General features: G+C 57.9%; 1 protein-coding gene across 2 annotated transcripts in view; it reads left to right on the plus strand.

Moving 5' to 3' along the window:
• Positions 1-20,855, plus strand: part of NTN1 (netrin 1) — a 169,461-nt gene that overhangs the window by 106,305 nt on the left and 42,301 nt on the right. For both annotated transcript variants that reach the window (XM_023244471.2, XM_023244470.2), the window contains exons 4-5: positions 12,763-12,912; positions 15,405-15,458. In XM_023244471.2, coding sequence (XP_023100239.1) covers positions 12,763-12,912; positions 15,405-15,458 — 204 coding nt within the window. The remainder of the gene's footprint in view (positions 1-12,762; positions 12,913-15,404; positions 15,459-20,855) is intronic.

The raw sequence follows: 20,855 nt of genomic DNA on the forward strand, positions 1-20,855 counted from the left end.
AGGTGGAAGCCAGAACAAAGGGGCGATGGAGAAGCGGCTCCGAGGAGAAGAAAGGAGGTGGGACCCCGGTGAGGGTGCCGGCCCCGCCCCCGCCCGGCTGCTCCTCCGGCTGCACAGGTGCGCCGCATACCACAGGCCTGGGGTCAAGTTCGCCAGGCTTACCGGCGGCGGCACAAAGGGCCCTCTTTTACCGAAGCCACGCGGACCTATTCCTTTGGATGTGTGCGCGCCCCCCTTCCCCCCGGCCCCCCGGCCCTCGCCCAGACACACACGGTCACCGTCGCGGTGAGGTCGGCCCGCTTCAGGGGCAGGGTCTCCGAAGGAACATTTAATCCACCTGCAAATAGCTTCGCTTCTCAGGACACGAAGTTAAAGGGAGACCGGAGACTATTTTCGGTCACGGAGGCGAGCTCGAATGTTTTAACTTTCTGCGAGGTGTTTTTCTCCCCTCGCAGAAAAGCAATGGACAGATGACTCAGAGGAGCTGATGACATGCCAGGGAACTTAGTGACATAGGGGGTGGGGAGACGTGGCCCCCTCCCTGCTCCACCCCCCGACTCCACACTTGCTTTTGGGAATTCCAGGAAACAGAGCTGTCCGGGCCCAAAACTTGGGGTCTAGGGCCAGAGCTTGCCGTGAGCAGGGCTTCCCAAGAAGATCTTTATGCCTGAGGGCTCGTGGCCACCATCCAGCGTGGACGGGGTCCTGACGCGGACCTGCGTAGACTCCCACACGGGCAAGACCCCAGCCTTGTCAGGCTCAAGATGATGAGCTGCGGTCGAGAAACCCCTCAGTGGCCACGGCTTAGCCTTTGGATGAAGCCAGAGCGTCTTATCAGGAAGTCTGCCAGATGTTGGGCACTTGTGTGCAGGACCGATCACCCGAGTTGTGGGCCTCAGTGCGGAATGAAACCACGGGGCTTCTTGTTCTGGAATTGCTAAGAATTTAAAAAATGGCAGCAGCAGCAGCAGCAGCAGATCCTTAACCAAGCACGTGCCCTTGTGAGCCCCGGGCTCATGAAGCCGGCCCTGCTTGTGGAGAATTACTTTTCTCCAAAACAAAACAGCCTCCCGGTCTGTCTCCTCCAGGAGAAATCCCTTCGGTTCCCCAGGAACACGGATGAATCTGATGGCTCCCAAGACACCAGCAGGCTGTCCTTCCAGATCTGTGGGCTCAAGGCTGCCTCTAGTGGTAGTCAAGAGAAGTTTACGCCTAAAGGCAGCTGGGCTATTTCCGCCTCCCCAAAACAGCCAATCAAGGTGAGGCTCCCCCAGGAGACTTTTGAGTAGCAACTGAGGTGGCCTGGGAGAAGGACCCCAGAAACGTCTACCATGGCGGGAAGGCATGACCAGGGAGAGAGGGCTTTGGGTTTTGAGACCATAGTTGGAAGGTATCCAGCCCCTTTGCTTCTTGTCTTTTGTTTGCAGAAATCAAAGCCAAAGTCTTGGAAACAATTGGTAGGCATAGATTCCTTGGGGGAAATTTTAATCACCGGGAGGCACTCAGGTGGGCAGCCCCGTGCCCGTTGTGGAGAAGGTCTCAGCTCTGCGTTGAAGGGCAGTGGTTACGTACTGTGATGCCAGTTTCTTTCTGCCTTTCGTGAAGGAAAGTTGTGTCCCCTGCAGAGGCAGTTGGGAGCGGGGCCTCCGTCATCTTACCATTTGCCTCCTCTCCCGCTTGATGTGGGAAGGTGCAAGAGCCACGTGTGGCCTCTCGTGGCTCAGGGTGAGATGTCCGGAAGCCACAGGGTCCTGGGAACCTGCAGATTATCCTCTGGGGCCCTGCCACTCCGGTTAAGTGGCGTGGACACACCCGGTGGTCCTGTCTCCTTATTTCGAGCACTGTGGCTGGCCTTGGTGGCTCTGTCTTCCCTCTGAGCCTTGGACAGCAGCTGCCTCCAGGTTTGGTGGGACCTTGGGAGAAGAGCCCAAGGAAGAGGACAAATGTAAGAACCTATTCTGCCCAGAAGGACGCCTGCGGATCCTGCCAGGGAAATGTGACAGGCAGGCAGAGGTGGGACAAGGTGTCTCCTGACTGCAGGAGAAGACAAGGCTTCAGGGATCCTGCCCCCTGATTGGGGAGGAAAGTCAACTGCGAAGAAGATCCCTTCCCTGATTGGTGAACAAGAGGAATGTGACCTGAAAGGTCCCGCCTTTTCATCGGTGAGAAAAGGCGTCTCTCGGAAGTTCCTGATCTTTCCCCTTCCCCCTCCACGGAGGGGCTGAATCTTTGAATCCTCTGTTCCCCCTTGGGACGTTTCCCACCAGACTGAGTCCCTGAGCTCTTGGGGGGAACCGGCTGCAGGAGGTCAGACGCCAGCAGGGGACTGTGTACCCTTGAGGTGTTCAGACGGGAGTCTCTCTGTCCCTCCCCAACTCCCACCCCACGGAGTCTGTCCACCGTCTTGGTGGGACGGTTTAAGGAAATGGTCCCAGCATTTTGCTCTGTGATGGGTTGCTCTCAGAGGCTGCTGAAGTCTCCCAAGTCCTGGAGATGTGCAGCCCGGCCAGGCCCCGGCCTCCCGGGGCTCACCTTGGGGAGCCCCGTCACGGCCTCACGTTCTGTGCTCTTTCACTCTGTTTTGGAAGCATTGCACTGGGGTGGGGGTGGGGGGCACTGGGACAACTGACAGAGGCTCTTGACTCCAATCAACAGTTGACCTGAGGGTGCTTGGGAATGGCCACTGGGGCCCTCTTTACCCCTGACTTCCCAGGGCCTGGGAGGAGCCCCAGGCAGGGGGCTGAGGCCACCCAGGCACTGCTGATGATTGGCTGGCTCTCGACCTTGATCGGTTGGAGCAGGGCTGGACCCAGACAAGAACAGCTTGGAGCAAGGGCATTAGATTCCAAACGTTATTATGCAGTCGTCCCATTTGGGAAGTTACATAGCAACAAATTCGTTGGGTTCTTTCTCCCCTCCCCTGGTTTAGAACCAAGCCCGGGGCTGGCTGGCCGGGCTGGTGCATACAAAGGGCTGTAATAAACATGCCCAGGGAACAGGCGGCTGCACTCTCGGCTATTCAGTGCAATTTCACAGCACTGGGAAGGCCTCATTATGGCGTGGGCTGTTGTCCTATACAAAGTCAGATGAGATGAATTTCTCCCTTTTCTCCGCAGAATGGTTTGTGAAAGATACTCTCATCCTGGAATCTGTCAAAAGATAGGCGGTTTTGTTTATCGTTTGTCTTCTTTATGGACTTGGGGGCTCTTTTCTCTTTGGGGCCGGCAGAGAAGACGCCGCCTTTTAACCATGCCAGCCGTGTCTCCATTTAAACGATATTAATTTATCATCTTCCCGAACCATCTGTGACGGATAAAGACGTTCCGGGAGTCTCCCGCGAACCGAGTCGCGAAGAGAATTAAGAAATTAACCGCTGCATCTAGCGCCCCCGCACAAAAGGGCTTGAGTCCCACGTCGCCGAGCAGCGGGGTTTCTTTCGCTGGATGCGCTGCCCCCTTCAAAGCCGCGGTCAGCGTGGGCCGCTGCAGGTCACCAAGAAGGTGTCCGGGTCCTTGGAATATGCGGGCCGTCATGGGGCAGCACGCTCTGCTCCTCGCCGCTGCCCCCGCCCAACCCCCTGTTTCTTCCCTCAGCTCTGCGAGAGCCTGGGGAGGAAGTGGGCTCCCTGAGCCACCCCCTTTGGCTCCCTGACCATGAGTGCGGCTCCCCTGGTCTTTCCTACCCTCGGTTCTCGACCATCACTCCAGGGCACCCTCAGTAGATTTCTCTCTAACTTGTTCTCACCCTTGGTTGCAATTTGGAATCACCTGGAGATTTGAAAATGCTGACGCCTGAGTCCTACCCACCCCGCCCCGGGGGGATTCTGGTTTATTTAACGAGTCAGATGAGACCTGAGCGCTGGGGGATGGGAGTGAGGTGGGGAGTTGGGGGGCTGTGCTGGCGTTGAGAAAGGAGGTGCTCACAGGGATCCCCAGGATTTATTCTTTTGAGAGGAGAGATTTATCAGTGAATTCAAGTGTTTTTTTTATGGCCCTCTTGATGAAAACTGGCTATGGTGCTTGTGTCCGGAGGAAGGCATTGGATTAGCTGGTTATCACAGCTAGATTGTGTGTGTGCGCACGCGCGTGTGAGATTGGATCATTTGAGGGTTTAGTCACAGCACAGCTAGGAGCCTGGGACCCCATACTCCTTCCTGACTCTAAGGTGGTGTCCATCCAGCCTACAAAAGCCTAATAGCCTTGGGAGCGCCCTTTCTTTCTGTGGGTCCCTTGTGACCTTTCCTTTTCCTGTCTGTTTTGCCGGGACCGCAGGGGAAAGGATGGTTGTCTCAGGCAGGAAGGCACTCGGCGGCCACAGCAGCTCCCAGCTTAGAGGACAGAGACCACCGCACGAGGGGGTGGGTGCTGTCAGGGTGCTATTATGGCCCAGCACCCATGGAGAGAGAGAAAATCCCCCATGGAAGAGCCAGCTCCGACTGTGGCCGCTGTGGGCGCATCCTCTCCCTGTTCCCGGGGGAACGTGGAGGTCAGAAATCCCGATCTCTGGCTTTGGCTCCGGGTTCAAAGCCTGCAGCGGCAGGCAAGTCATGTGACCTCCCTAGACCTCAGTATCCTTCTCTGTGAAATCGCGTCCAGATTTATGATCTCTGAGTCCCAGCCAACTTCCACATTCTGCATCCCGCATGCTCTTTTTAAGTGTTCAAAATTTTACGGGTTCCCCCCCCCCACCCCATAACAATGGGACAGTGTCCTGTGTCAGTGAAGTTTGCGGCCCGGGAACTTGGAAAAGCTGGCGGAGCCAGGAAATCGGGTGCAGGTGGTTTGGTCCCAGGGTCTTTACAAGTGAAGAGAGTCCTGGCTTCCAGGACCGGCCCACACAGTGCCCTGCGGGGCCTTCCAGGCTCTACTCTGTGTCTCATTCCCTGGCACCCCGGGTGTCAGCCACCTCCTCTCTGAAGCCCACCCATCCTGGACATTCCTGGGGAGTCCCCAGAGGCCCTGCTCTTGAGCAGAAAAGCTCAAACTTTGATATCTGAGCTTCCCCAGTTGATGGAGAGCATTTTGCTTGGGGGTGTCGAGGAAACCAGATGATGTAGAGGAGGTCCCGGCACAAGGCCTGTGCTCCGTACCTGTTAGCCGTTAGGCGACGGGGTTGGGGGGGGGGGTGGAGATGAATACCTAGGGGTCCCTGCCCCCGCCAGCACGCACACAGAGCAGAGAACCTTAGGTTGCCTTAGTGTGTTCAGTGAGTGGAACGGCCCCTCTCACGGGAAGGGCTTGGCCCGGGTGTGGACTCAGAGGCTGATTCCCACAGGACTGGGCAGGGCCCCGGGGGTTTGCCCCAATGCCGTTGCACACTCTCCATCAACGATTGGCACGCCTTGGGAGCAAAAATGACAAATGAGTTGAACGGCAGAGATGGGTGCCGGGCAGCTGCTTGTGGAGAGGTGGACACGGGCCGCGTGTGTGCCCAAGTACATCTCAGGGCTACTAAGGAAGGCCTGGCAGCCTCTTGGGGGCTCCTGACTGGCCTGGGGCTGGGAGGGGGATGCCAGGCCCCAGCTGGCCCCCACTATCCCATTGCACAGGACCCAGGCCCTCCGGCGCCTCCCCACTCTGCTGTCTAGCCCCTGGCCACCTGCCCTGAGCCTGTGCGCACTCGCGCACACACACACACACACACACACACACACACACACACACACACACACACACACACACACACACCCAGCCTCTCTCTGGGAACCATCTGTAGGACCCGTGCCTTCCGCCTCGGCTGTAAATCAGGTGCAGGAAGGCTATGGTTAACTAGATCACGGAGGGTCAAATAACCCAGCTTGGGATTACAGGGCTCTGCTCCCCTTTCGCTTCCTGCTGTCTGCACCTTGATCCGAAGGTGGCAGGGGAAAGGCGAGGTAGTGCGACTTGAAACATTTATTCTTTTGTGCCTTGTTAGCAACTGCTGGGAGAAAGGAAAACACAGCTAGGGAGGAGGTGGACGCAGACAGCTGAGATGCACTTTGTGGATGTAAATTATCCTCGCTCCCTCATGAGCATGGAGAATTTAGGAGTGGGGGGTGTTCCACACTGGGGTTGCCGATGATCTAGGACGTGAGGGGATTATCTTTCCTGCTGCCCCCCACTGGGGCCGGGATTTGGCCCAAGTTTGTGCACTGATTGAGCAAGTATTTACTGAACACCTGCTACATGCAGAAGCCAGGGTGGTTACAGAGGTGACTGAGGCAGACACATTCCCTTGGAGCTCACTTTCTGGAGGGAGGTTGATGGCAAGCAAATGAGAAAAAGTAAGTAGCAGATTATTATAGATTGTGGTGAGTCACATGGAGGAAATACACAGGATGGAAAGAAAGTGAGCCAAGGCAGAGGGCAGGGCCAGCTCCTGGGAGCGTGGACGGGAGGTGGGCCGCATTCCAAGAGCCGTGGAAGCCACGAGGTGGAGCAGTCAGGAGAGGAGAGACTTGAGTGATATGTCTGGCTTAGCTTTTAAAATGTTCCTTGTGCCACAGATGAGAGGAAATGTTTGCGAATCACAGATCCGACAAAGGACGAGATTCACAATATGTAAAGAACTCTCAAAATGCAACAGTAAGAAAACAGACCATTCAGTTAGAAATGGGCAAAATACTTGAACAGGTACTTAACAGAGATGCACAGATGGTAATTAAATACGTGAACCCTCAGAGTCATTAAGGAGATACAGAGTAAAACCTTGAGACACCACCACATACCTGTTAGAACATCGAAAATAAGAAATACTGACAATTCCAAGCATTGGCGAGGCTGTGTAATGACTGGAACTCATACACCACTGGTGGGAACTCAAAATGGCACAGCCACTCTGCAAAACAGTTTGGCAGTTTCTTACAAAATTATAGGTCTCCCGTAAACCCCTGCAATCCACACCGTGGAATACTATGCAGCAATGAAAATGAATGGGCTTTTGATCGACACAGCAGCACAGACACAGCTCAGGTGCATTTGGCTGAGTAAAGGACGCCGGTCCCAAAGGCTACATGCCATACATCTATACATTGTACGTACTATATGGTCCCAGAATACCATGTTCTGAAAAGGCAAAGCTATAGGACAGAACAGATCTGTTGTTGCCAGGAGTTGGGATGGGGGGTTGACCACAGAGGAACAAGAGGGGCTTCTTGGGAGAGTTGGAATGTTCTGTATCCTGATTGGGTGATAGTGATGGTAGGAAGCTGCTTCCATAGGACTCTCTGACACTGTGTCTTTGGACCTCCCTGTTCCCCATCTCCCATTCCTCACAGCCCTGAACTCACTTGGTCACCTGTTGTCCTTGGGTCAGCACACACTCCTCCTCCTGCCCGGTCTCCCTGAGCCCCACCTCGCCGGTCTCCCACCTTGTACCAGGTCCCCTCCATTCTGGAACACCCCATCAGCCCTAGCCAGCTTTCACATTTCTCTTTTTGGTGGCCAGTCCTCACCTTGTTTTGGGGAATGGAGAAAAAGCAGGTTCTTGGATACCCCTTAGCGCCTGACATTTGTCCTCTCCCAGCACCACCTCTGGGTGAGGGGCTTCCCACCAGGCTTCCCCCACAAGGCCTGACACACATACAAGAGACGTGGGAACCCTTTGGATCTGAACCTGATTTTCTGACGATGCTGGCCTTTTCTGTCTTCCTGTGCTACCGTCACCTGCACTGAGCGTGCTCCAGTCCTCCTCCCCCTTCTCCTGGTCCTCCCGTCCTCCCACTTCCTCCTCTCCCTCCTTGTCTCTCCTTCTCCTCTTTTCTCACTCCCCCTTCCTTCCTCCTCCTCTCCCTCCTCCCCTTCCTCCTCCTCTTTCCTATTCCTCCTTCAGCTTTCCCCTCCCCCCTCCTCCCCTTCCTCATCTCTCTCCCCCCATGCTCCTCTCTTCTCAACCCTCTTCCCTCCTCCTCCTTCCTCTTCCTTCCTCCCTCTCCCTCCTCCCTACCTGATCTCCCACAGCAGCTGGAGCTCACCCTGGCCCACATGGAGGGCCCTGCCTGCTTCTGCCTTCGTTGTGGATGGCATCCAGGCACACAGACCAGTCTCATCAACGCAGAGGAGAATGTTTCACCCCCACCCAGCACCACAGGCACACACGGCCCTTGGGGGAGCAGCCACATTCACTGGCAGCATGAGCAGGACCCCCAGGCTGCTTGTCTGCCTTCTCTCGAGGCCAGCAGTGGGCCTGGGAAGGCGCGGGGCTTAAACAGTAGACGTTTATTCCCCACAGTCCTGGAGGCTGGAAGTGTGAGGTGAAGGAGCCTGCAGGGCTGGATTCTTCTGGGGCCTCTCTCTGTGGCTTACAGATGGCCACCTTCACCCCCTGTCTTCACACGGTCTTACCTCTGTGTGTGTCTGTGTCCTCATCTCTTCTCAGAGAGACACCAGTCACATCGGTGACCTCATTTTGCCCTACTCACCTCTCTCCAAAGACACTCACGCTCTGAGGTACCTGGGGTTAGGAACATGGATGCTGGGGGACACAGTTGAGCCTGTACGTGAGATCAGGTCCAAAGCTGTCCTTCCCGACTGGCCGGAAGCCCGGGTGGCGGCCGTGATGACCTCTGAAGCCGGGGTCAGCGCTGTGGTTGTTCCCTCTCACCCCTTCTGCCTGGAGAAGCTTCAGAGGGTCCGGGTGCCGAGCCAGCTCCCCTGTCCTCTGCAAGCATGCCCCCTGGAGGGTCCTGCCGACCCGGAGGGCCCCCTGGGGCCAGGTCTGCGGGAAAAGGAACCAGATCCCCTGATAGGAGCCCAGGATGGATTTATAAAAGCCACGGTGTGAGCCGCGGTGGAGGCGGCCGGCCTCAGACATGCGCCCCGTCCTGATGGTGGCTGTGGGCCCTCAGGGACCCGGGACAGAGCGCATCAGAAGGTGCTGGGAGAGGCAGAGCTTGGGACAGGCGTCCCGGGGTCGGGACGGTCTGCCTTTCGGGTCAGCCTTGCCAGGGCACCCAGAAACGCCTGGTGAGCTTCTCTTAGCCGACAGACCGAATCTCCGCGAGATCCTGGCGCAGCTCAGCGGGCAACAGTGTCGGGGCAGGATGGTCAGAGGGTGTGGATGGAAGGCCGGGTGCTCTGGGCGCCGTCCTCTGGGCCAGGACCGCAGTGACGGCGGGGGTGCCGGCTGGGTCCTTGGAGCCGTGGAGAGAAGCAGTACACTGTTAAGTTGGAAGTGACTTTAGTGGCCGTGCAGACCTCCGTCCTTACAGATGAGCCCCTTGTGGTCCAGAGGGGGCGAGGCACTAACCCAGAGTCACACAGCAGTACTGGCAGGAACAGGCCCGGACCTGGGCCTCCTGAGGCTCATGTGAAAGCGCCTGTGTGCCCCGAGCTGGCTGGCCCTGACTGATGGCCTTGGGCAGAGACGGCCCGGGCTCCCCTCTGCACCGGGAGGCACTCCAGCCCGCCGAGTGCGTGAGAAACCTAATCCTCCTGCCTTCTCAGGGCCCTGGGCTTCCGTCTGGTCTCACCTTCCTCTTTGTGGAAAAACCTCGGGTACATTGTTTCCCATGACCAGGTGCTGCCTGGCCCATGCAGACAGGGTGACCTGCCATGGAGGGGATTGACCTCCTCGAAAAAGTGGCTGACTTCCAGGGAAACTGGAGTCACCAGATGGGCTCCCAGGGGCGGAACGCGCCCTGCCCCAGGCCCCGTTCTCGGAAGAATTAGGGAAGCTCTGTCCTCGTCCCCTCCCCGGACCCCTCGCAAAAGGAAAGACCTCCGCTCTCTTCACTTCTGCATCTCCCACCCACCCCCACCCCGCACCCCTGCTCAGCCCCGCCCCACCCCTCCACTGCCCTGCCCGCTGTGGTGCCCCTTGAGCCAGTGTGTGTGAGTTTGTAGGAGTCTGTGTGTGTTTGTAGCTGTGGGGGTCTAAGTGTGTGTGCACGTGAGTTTGTAGAAATCTGGGTGTGTGTGTGGCCGTGCTTCAGGGTTGAGGGGACACGGCAAGCCCCCTTTGGTTTTCTCTCCCCAGGGGCCAGGGCCTGGGGCCTCCTTTGTGGGCTCAGACTCCCTCCCTCAGACGTTGCTAGCCGATTGTCTTGTCCCGGGCTACAGAGGAAGCCACTGTGGGGCACTGTCACCTGTCACTTCTTCTCACACCTTGAAGCTCACCCTTCTTTGCACGGAGGGGAGAACTTGGGCTTTCTCTGTCTGTGGGTTTTGGGGGAAGGTCCTTACTTTGGGGCTGTTGTGCTTGGACTTGAGAATGAGCTCCGGGCGAGGCTGTTAGGATTGCACTTGGCCGCCTGTAACAGCAATCCTGCCAAGTCTTGGTCTCAACAGGTAAGCAGGTCTTTCTCCTCGTAGAACAGGAACTCCGGAGGGGGCTGTCCGGAGACGCTGAGGCCCTCCGCGATCGGGCCCCGTCTGCCTCCCTTCCCCTGTGGTTTTCCGGGCCAGCGCGCAGTCCCCTCCTCTGTGGCCGTGCCGATTCCACAGGCTGGCGTGAGGAGCCGAGGGGACGGCGTGTGAGAGCTTGTGGGTGCGCTCAGGTGTTCACAGGTATCCGGGCGGTGGCGCTGAGCTGGAGGAATGCTGGTCCCACTGCCCTAGAAGGGACCCGAGCAAGCCTTCTGAGGCCCCCACGTTTTGGGACCTCGGTGGCGTCTCTTCCTGGAATAGCGATTTTCGCGGAAGCACAGCCAGCCTGCTGCCTCTGTCGGACCAGGTGAAAGGGGCCAGTGGCTCAAAGTGTTGGCAGAGTCAGGGCAGATAGATTGGAAACCCAGCAGGAGGCAGCCCCTTTCTCTGATCCAAGGACGGGCCTGCCCTCACTGAGGATGGCCCTCGGCCCCGACCGCTGTCAGCCGGCGCCTGGCTCCCGCCCAGGCAGCCGACAGGTCACCAGCCGCGAGGGGCAGCAAAGACTAGAGGTGGGCAGGGGGTGAGGTGAGGTGAGGACTGTTGCCGCCTTCCTGATGCACCCCCCACCCCCACCCCTGGCCCAGATTCTGCTCTGGACAGCTCCTGCCCCGGGAGAGGCGCCCCGTGCCCACGGTGGCTCGGCCCTTCAGTGCCTGAGCAACCTTTGGTGACCTCCTTGCAGCCAAGTGCCGGGATCCAGAAGTTACTGGCATGCAGCTGTGTTCTGTCAGCACGGAGGGGAGGAAGTTTGGCAGGAATCTTTGCATTACCAGCAAGCTTGCAAGGCAGGCCACCGGAGGTCAGCTGGCATGAGCCTCGGGAGGCCACACCCACCCAGTGCCTGTGCCCCCATCAGGCTCGGGACGGTGGGGGGGAGGGCCGTGCTGGGGCCCTCAGCTTCCACGTGGCCGTCTTAGAGATGCTGCCCGTGCTCGGTCACCCTTCCCGCCGCAGGAGGGGACTGAAGGGCCCAGGGAGAGGCCAGAGGTTTGCTGCAGCCATCTCCCCCTCACAGCACAAGCCCCAGCTTGTGTCAGGCTGAGTCCTTTCTTACTAAGGAAGAGGGGACAAAGGAAGACAAGACCAACAGGGAATGAACATGAACGTAGGGCTGATTTAAGAAGACCGGCTCCTAGCGGGGATGTTACTGCTGTATACACGGGAGAGATTGGGACGGTTCCATTTTGCTCCCGTGGATCCTTCAATGAGAGAAAGCCACCGACAACCTCCCCCGCCACCCCACATCCCGGGCTGCCCACATGACAGCCAGGGCCTCCCTTCCCTGGAGGGGACCCTCTGCTGGACCCTGGCTGGACCCTCTGCTCGCCCTTATTTTCTTGGATGTCTTTTTCCCCATTTGGGGCAGAAACACCAGCTTCCTGCAGACAGCTCCCCTCCCCCTGCCACCTCCTAACCCATCACGTTCAGCCAGGGACTCAGGTGGCCCCCCCTCCACCCCCGTTGTCTCTGCTGTCTGACCTGCCCAGTGGGGCCTCCACCTCCCAGCAAGGCCGCTCCCTTTCTGCGAGGTGCCGGGACGTTTCTTCCCCTCTCTAGTCTTGGCACATCCAGTCAGGGTGTTTAGGTGACCCCTGTGTCCCTTCCTGGTGTGACAGCTTATGGGTTGTGCCATCCAGAAGCCTGGGTCTCGGGCCACCTGGCTGCCAGTCAAGGCGGGCACAGCAGCCTGGAGAGTCCCACCTCAGACCTGGCCAGCCCCACGGCTGTGTCGGGCCCCCAACTCCATTCCTCCCACCTGGAGGGCAGGGAAGGACACCTGGGGGCCGGGAGCTGGCTGGGGGTGGAGGAGTGAGGGGCACAGACTCACCCGCTGAGATTCTGAACTCTCCCACCTGTGGTCAGCCTGTGGGCTTGGCCTTTGCCAAAACATCCTCGAGCTCGGGCCAGCCTTCCTCTCGGGGCTCTGGAGGGGCTCCCCTGCTTTGCTTCCCTGCTGCTGAAACAGCCTTTCAAGGTGGTCCATTTTGAGGGGCGCCTGGGCGGCTCGATCGGTTGAGCGTCCGACTTCAGCTCAGGTCATGACCTCATGGTCCAGAAGCCCCGCGTCGGGCTCTGTGCTGACAGCTCGGAGCCTGGAGCCTGCTTCGGATTCTGTGTCTCCTCCTCTCTCTGCCCCTCACCTGCTCACGCTCTGTCTCTGTCTCAAAAAATGAATAAAACATTTAAAAAAAAAAAAGATGGTCCATTTTGATTTTCATTCCCCATTTCCAGGTAGGCAGGTGGCCAGTTCTCAGAGCCTCTGGAGTGTGTGTGTGTGTGTGTGTGTGTGTGTGTGTGTGTGGGTGGGTGGGTTTGGCCCGCTCTTCGTCTGGGATGGGATTCAAAGGGGAGCCCCAAGGGACGGGCTGGCCACTGCCCGCCCTCTGACCCTCCTGTCCTGTGTCCTCCGCAGCCTGTGATTGCCACCCCGTGGGTGCTGCTGGCAAGACCTGCAACCAGACCACCGGCCAGTGTCCCTGCAAGGACGGCGTGACCGGCATTACCTGCAACCGTTGTGCCAAAGGCTACCAGCAGAGCCGCTCCCCCATCGCCCCCTGCATAAGTATGTGCGAGCCTCCTCCCCTCCCCCCCCCGCCCCTGGCTGCGTGGGAGGGAAACCCTTCCTCAACCCTGACTGCTGACGTCCAGCGGGTTGAGCGCTGATGGACGTGGGGTCTCTGTGTTCGATGCGCTGTACTCGGTGGGACCCCATACGGGCCCCCCCCACCCCCCCGCCATACCTGTGGGGTTCTTGCAGAAGCAGCTGGGAGCTCAGCAGAGCCAGTCTGCTGTTTTCCGTCCTGACAGTGACTGAGTCTCCTGCCCCCAGAGGAAAGCGAGCCCCTTTCCTCCACCCAGGGCCTGTTCCTGTATTCTGCCTTGGCGCTGGACCTGGGGTGGCTTTGTCCCGGGGGTCGCCGTTGTGGCTGCTGCGGGGTTCCAGTTTCCCCCCCTGCCCTGGCAGGTTCACAAGGGACTGACACTACAGGTTCCCATGCGTGACCCTCCCGCTCCGGGGCCGTGATGGATGACAGCACCCCTTAGTGTCTTGGGGGCCCCTCGGCCCAGCTGTTAACTCCTCAGTCGCTGAAACCAGGGGAAGGGATGAGCAAGACAGCAGGGGTCACTCAGCAGTGGTCCCGGCTCAGAAGGGGCTTACTGTTCTGCAACCGGTAGGATGATACCAGGTGTCATGATGGAGACTTAGCCTTGGCTGGACGTCCAGCCTGGCTGGGAGCCGGCCCCCGGCCTTGGCCTTCTCGACTCCTTGTGCGAGGCCAACTTAACCCAGAAAGGAGAGCAGAAAAATATCGGGTCCCGGCTAAGCAGGCCGACCCGAGGGATGAGGTCTGTTTCTCCAGAGCAGGGGTGAGCCCACTCTGGCCCTGGGGATTTGACCCAGGACAATGTGTTAGTGTGGCTCAATGTTTTCTTTTGATAATTTGTTAATGCTTGAAGGCAAAGTCAGAAGACTAATGTTTTATGACGTGTGGAATGATAGGCAATGAAAAGTGAAGTGTCCATCAAGTTTTATGGGGACACGGCCACGCCCACTGGTTTATCTGCTTGTCTGTGGCTGCTTTGAGCTGTAGGATAACTGAGTAGCTGCAGTGGAGACCGGACGACCTGCGGAGCCCCGAATGTATCTACTGGCTGGCTCTTTGCAGGAGAGTCCATTGACCCGGGATGTTCCCAGGGGTCCGGTAACAGCTGATAACCCGGACCCCGGCCTTCGGGAAATTGAGCTCAGTATCCATCCAGGGGAGAAACGGTTTTCACGACTACATATAGCTGTCAGAGTCTTAGAATTGGCAAAAACCCTTCTCCTCCATCTGTCCAAAAAGCTGCAAAGTGAACCTTTGTAGAACGCTGGGGGGAACCCAGGGCTGCCACGGGGAGGTGGGGCTGGGGGTCGAGCTCAGAAATGGCTGGAAACATCACTTCAAAGCCCTTGAAATGGAGCTGATGGTCCACGGTCTGGGGACAGAAAGAGAAAGAAACCTCGGGAAGCGGAACCCTCACTTTCCGACCCACTCTGTGCCTTCTCTCCCTTCCCCTCGCAAAGGGTGGGCCGATGCTGGGCCCAGGCATCGGCATTCCCACGGGATTCCCGTGTGTTCCTGCGGCCGCCCGCTGGCTACAGACGCCCAGACAGTGTTCCCTGGGGGCTGGTGCCTGACTGGTCGCAGGTCTGGGAGCCGGGCCCTCTGCACATGGCCCAGTACTGGCCCAGGCACTGGGGTTGGGGAGCCCCCATTGCTGGACGTACGTGGGCCATCGATGTTCCCTCCGGAAACTCTGCTGGGACCGCGTAGCTCATGAGGGCCAAGGGAAAAGTCCCCCGAGAGCAGGATCTGACTCCGAATTGAGAGCTGGGTCCCCTGCCCGTTCCTTCTGAAGGTGACTCTCGGGCAGGCCCCCAGGCCTGAGTGTTCCATCTCGACCCACCAAGCCTCAGGCCCCAGCTGATCCAGAGTCTTGAGGTTGAGGGAGGTCTTGCCCCCAACAGTCAGATGGTGGCCGGAGTCTGGGGGATTCGTGGAGACCTTTGTGACCCTTCTGTTCACCAGGGGAGGCCAGCCCCTCCCCTCAGGGACCGTTGGTCTGTGGTTTCCCCCCTGGAGACTGGCTGAACCTCCTCCCCTTTCCTGGGCACAGGGCGGAGTCAGGAGCTAGTATGAAAGAATTGCCATTCGAGGTGCAAAGGGAGCGACCCCTGAAAGGCGCATGCGTCTCTGAGGCCCTTGGATCTTCCGTGGCCGGTCTGTTCTGGCCACGGAGAAAATGCCTTAGTTTGTGAGGTGTGAGCCTGCGGGAGCCCAGGCCAGGGGCACAGATGCCCCCGCCTCGTCCCTTCACGTGCCTCCCCGAAGGAGAACAAGGCCACATTCCGGGCACCCGTATCAGCTTCGTCCTCCTCCCTGGCCCTCCTCTTCTGGAGTGGGGAAGGGAGGAGGGCCCAGGGAGGAGTCTGTGCTGTGCTCGTCTTTTTCTAAGGCCAAAAGCAACATCTTCTCACCTGGTTTTCTCTTCCTCCTGTCCCGAACCCCACAGAGATCCCCGTGGCACCCCCGACCACCGCAGCCAGCAGCGTGGAGGAACCGGAAGGTAGGCGTGTCCTGCTTCGCCGTGGGGAGGGGAGGGGAGGGGGCTGCCACAGGCCTCAGAATCACCATCGGGGCGCCGCTGGGTGTGAGGGGTACCCCTGGGCTGGATCGAGGGGGATGGAAACACAGGGCATTTTCCCGTGATGCTCCCCCCAAGATTAAAGGGAGGGGGGCTTCCTGGTGCCTGTGAACCAGCTTCTCGCCCAGACCTGAGGCCCTCAGAGCTGCACCCCACCTGCCGGTCCCAGGGTCACAAGCTGCCTGCAACGCCCAGCTGGGGCTGCAGAGAAGGAAGGAGGTGGGGGTGGGGCTGGAAAAGGCACCTTGAGCACAGGACTCAGGGGGACCGGGAACCCGGACCGGAAGAAGGTCACACCCTCACTGGCCCTCCCCTCTGCCCGGAATCGGGCATTCTCTCCGCCGGGAAGCTCGGCCCCGAGCTGCGGCAGAGTGGGCAGCCCACGGAAATCACGGCTCCTTTCACACCACGTGAGAGGCGGTGCAGATGTCACATGTCGTTTGTTGCCTCGACATGACGGAAGTGACAGAACCCGCTGCCAGATCGTGATTTGTAATCATTCCTAAAGAAGCCCGTCTGTTCCATCAGTGTACCGTAAAGCTGGGTTTTTGTAAAATATTTGGGTAAGCGTATTTCAGTACGATCAGTCTCCTTTGGAGTTCTGGGTATTTGTGTTTGCATTTAGAAATATTGCTGTTGAGGGGTGCCTAGGTGGCTCCGTCAGTTAAGGGTCTGACTTCGGCTCAGGTCGTGATCTCCCGGTTCGTGGGTTTGAGCCCCACGTTGGGCTCTGTGCTGACAGCTCAGAGCCTGGAGCCTGCTTCGGATTCCGTTTTTCCCTCTCTCTCTCTGCCCCCTTCCCCACCCCCCCACCCCTCCCCCAGCGCTCTGTCTCTCTCTCAAAAATAAACATTAAAAAAATTAGAAATATTGCCGGGAGAAAGGGTCCCCAGGAGTCACCAGTCCCTGGTCCGGGAAGGGGTTACACAGCCCCGACTTTGGGCTCATAGCCTGGCTGGAGGGGGTGCCAGGTGGGGACCAGCCACCCTGGTCAACAGCCCTCAAATCGGAAAGGATAGAGGAACATTCTAGAAAGTGCCTGTGGCCACACTCCACGGAAAACCAAAAAAATCTCAGTCTTGAGTTGCCGGATAGTCTTCAGTCCCCTTTGGTTGAGCTGCAGGGGACACTTCCAGGAGAAACAGTAATGGGAAAGCGTTGAGGGGAGGTAGCATGACCTGGGAGGTGGGATGAGGCTCTTTCTGTAAAAACATAATGCGGGGCGCCCGGGGGGCTCAGTCGGTTGAGCGTCCGACTTCGGCTCAGGTCATGATCTCACGGTTCGTGGGTTCGAGCCCCGCATCGGGCTCGCCGCTGTCAGATTGCAAGCGCAGAGCCCGCTTCGCATGCCCTGTTCCCTTCTCTCTGCTCCTCCCCCGCTGGCGCTCTCCCAAAAATAAAGAAAACATAAAAAAATAAGTAAAAACATAATGTAAAGGCACCTCCCAATTAGTCTAGCTCTGGGGGAGAGCAGTTTTGCAGCCAAAAGATGCTTACATTTAACGGAGTCTTGATTCTTGCTTCCTCCGTGTGACATTGGTCACAGGAGAAGTCACCTGGGCAAGCTCCTGGGGGCTTTGGACACAGCTCATCCAAGGGCAAGGTGGGTGGTGACCTCCCTCCCTCTCTCTCTCTCTCTCTCTCTCTCTCTCTCTCTCTGTCTAGCCTCCCTTTTTCTGGTGCTTGCGGCTTGACTTTATGCCTCATGCAGTGTGGTTTGAGGCTTTTTTTTTTCCTTCCCAATCAGAAATGGGGGGGGAGGGGGCAGAAATAGAAGGAAAAAACAAATTGTGAGATTCCTGCCCAGGCTGCAAGAAGCTGGTATAAAACAGGCGACCATCGGGGCGCCTGGGTGGCTCAGTTGGTTAAGCATCTGACTTCGGCTCCGATCACAATCTTGTGGTTTGTGAGTTCGAGCCCCGTATCGGGCTCTGCACTGACAGTGCGGAGCCTGCTTCGGATTCTCTCTCTCTCAAAAAGAAATAAATAAACTTAAAAAAAACATGCAATCGTCTCTGCTCCACAGGTAAACGATTCCTGAGCAAGTACTTAGAAACACCTGCAGCATCCGCCTTTGCAAAGCCTGCATTTAGCATTTCTTTTGATTTCCTTATTGTGTATTTCCTTTCTTCTCCCCGCACCTTTAAAAGCATGATTTAAATGGAAGCAGGCATTCCACGCCTTTGCAGAGCGCTTTCCTCGTGGAGGGGTTAAGTGGGCAGGTGTGACGCCCGCAGCTTTGGCCAGACCCTTTCTGACCTTGTTGTGCCCCGGGCGACCGGGATCTCCCGTGCTTCCTGCAGACCCGAGGCCATTCCCAGGCCCTGAGCGCCGGACCCTGGAGCCGGCCACCGCACAAAGCTCCGCTGGCCTGTCTCGGCAGGCTGGGATGTCGCGGGCAGGAGGCCAGGGGGCCCCCTGGGAAGCAGGCCTGGGAGCTCATACGTCCAAGACTCTTGCAGTGTTTGAATAGGGAAGGCCTCTGTGCCAGGCTGCCTGAGAAAAGCGTGTTTACTTTTGCCTGCGTAATGGAGGAGAATTAATAAACGGAGAATTTGTCCTGGAAGCTGATGGACATAACCTCGCCCTGAACCCATTCCCATTGAAGGGCCAGCTCCCTCAGGGAACACTGACCACCTGCTCACGGAGCGGGTTGGGACCCTCTCCCGGGCTGGGAGGTGAGGGATGCCTTGCCCGTGGGAGGTCCAGGGACCCGGGGCCCAGCGGGGAACCGGATAGGAAGGGGATACAGACTACCCACCCCAAACCTGCCTACTTACGGTCCTAGACACCTCCATCCCGGGGCTAAAAAGGGACCGCCCGCCTCCCCTCGCCCTCCATCACCTCCGCCTCCAGGGTGGTTGTTGATCTGTTTGTTTGGTTTGTGGTTTGGAGCTGGGAGATCTGGGGTTGAGTCTGCACTGGCTGTGAGGCCTCCGAAGGCACTCAGACTTCTCCTGTCTGCCTCCCCTGAAGAATGAAGGCGAGCTGGGGCCACTGGGGCCCTCCCTGCCCTGCCTCTCCCAGTGGCAATGACCTTCAGATCATGCCTGCTGGCTGTCTCCGTGCCTCTGGTGACGGGCTTCTTCCCCAGCCCCTTGCAGAGCTTGGTGTGGGCAGAGGTACTGGGGTGAAGAGTTGACGACGGCTGGGGAAGGCCTGGTCTTCACGTTTGCCACTTTTGCTCTGTGGCTCACCCTTTTGGGGGCCTGCACCCTGCCTCCTGCTCCCAAGGCCCCAGATCCGGGCAACCAGCCCTGCAGAGACATCCCGTCCACGGAGCCCAGTGGCTGGAGGAAGGACTCCACCCCCAGGTGTGGGTGTCGGGCGGGGGGGGGGGGGTGACCTTAGATGTGTCTCATCTGGTCGCCTCTTGATACTTCTAATTTTTTTTTTTTTCATGGAAGGAAATTGGGTTTATATAGACCTGCCATCTGGATGAGCCTGGGTCTTTCTCCTTTTGGGGTTTTTGTTTTCCAAGTGAAGGAATAGCTTGGGTGAGCGTGGAAAAAACCACCTGGTAACACTTGAATGCGGGTATTGGCCAGGTGTTGGGGGGCGGGACAGGGGGCTGACGGAGCACTGACCGAATCAGGAGCCTGAGACCCTGAGTTGTGCCTGATCTGGTTTCCTGAGACAGTAGTCCCGCCTCCCTTCCCGCCCCAACGCCAACCTTATCCACACAGGACACGTTTCAAGACCCCCAGTGGATGCTTGCACCCACAGACAGTACGGAACCCTGTACGTACTCTGCTTTGCCCCCTACGTGCATACTTGTGTTAGAGTTTGAGTAATCAACCAGGCACAGTAAGAGACGAACAACGTAACTCATAACAAAACAGAACAGCTACGGTGGTATGTGTAACGCAAAACACGTGAATGTGGTCGGTCTCTCTCTCAAAGTAATCTTACCGTCCTGCGCTCAGCCTTTGTCTTGTGAGGCTGGGAGATGATAAAACGCCCCCGGGATGGGACGAAGGAGGTGGCCATAAGGGTGACGTGACACTGCTGACCCGATGACACATCAGAAGGGGGATCGCCTGCTTCCGGACCATGGGTGACCAAAACCGTGGATAAGGGGGCCCTGCTGTGATAATAGCCCTGCCTCGTACGGTCTCCATGGGGGCTGCGGGAGATGAATCTGGGTGACGGCTCTGGTTCAGCGGTGGGCTTGTCATATGCTCAGTAAAAACCCAGTAGGACAGCAGGGACAATGCAGGGTCTCCCGATGGCTCATGGGGAAGGCAGGATTACCGTGTGGGCTGTTGGCATGAGGACAGGTGTACGGGGTCAGCTTGCTGGGGGTGGGGCTCTTGAGAAGACCTTGGGAGGGAATGGGTGGTATTGCCCGAGACAGGCGGGGGACTGCTGGGTGCCCTCGTCGCACAGCCTTCCCAGCAGCTGCTGTTGGACCCTAAACCTAGCAGGGAGCCGAAAACTGGAAGTCAGTTAAGGGCCAAGCGCTTGGCTTCACGATAACCAAAAGGTGGAGACAGCCCAGATGCCCATCGTCGCAAAAGTGGCTCAACGCAGCGCGGCTTACCCAGGCCTGGACTAGCGTTCCGTCAGAAAAAGGAACGGAATGCCGTGAAGACGGTGTGCAGAGTGGAAGATGCGGGAGACACACGGCCACATGGCGTATGATCCCACTTACGTGAAATGCCCAGAATGAGCAAACCCACGCACCGAAAGCAGATTAGTGGTTGCCAGGGACGGAGAGTGGGGAGGAACAGGGAGTGACGTTTGACGGGTACAGGTTTTCTTTTTGGGGTGACGGGAAGGTTCTGGAACTACATGGTGGTGACGGGCAACATTGTGGATGTGCTCGATGCCACCGAATTGCCCCAATTTAAAAACGGGTGATGTGGTAAAATTTTATGTTATGTGTATGTGTATTTTACCACAATTCAAAAAAAAAAAAAGTCAAATGTTTAAAGGTCACAGTCAAGAGTGAAGTGAACCTAGTTGGTTTGGGGCGGGCTGAGTGGAGAGCGGGAGCCATGGGGACAGGGCTCTGGGGCCTGAACAGCAATGGGGGACATGCTTGCCCTCCAGTCCCCTTGCTCACTGGGAGAATTTGAAGGTCAAGGGGTGCCTTCTGGCACCTCCACACTTTATCTCCCAGCTGGCGTGGCTCAGCCAACACGGGGTTGATGGCAGACGTCCATCTGTCGCTTTCCAGATGTGTGGCAGCGACCATATCCCCTCGCGTTATATAGAAGAAGTCTGGCCACGTTGCCTGCATCGTCTTTCTCCCTTTGGAGCCACCAGGGAAGGATGTGTTCCCCAGGCCCTGAGCATTCCTGGTACAGGGGAAAG

Source organism: Felis catus, chromosome E1 (assembly GCF_018350175.1).
Source record: "Felis catus isolate Fca126 chromosome E1, F.catus_Fca126_mat1.0, whole genome shotgun sequence".
NCBI classification, from domain to species: domain Eukaryota; kingdom Metazoa; phylum Chordata; class Mammalia; order Carnivora; family Felidae; genus Felis; species Felis catus.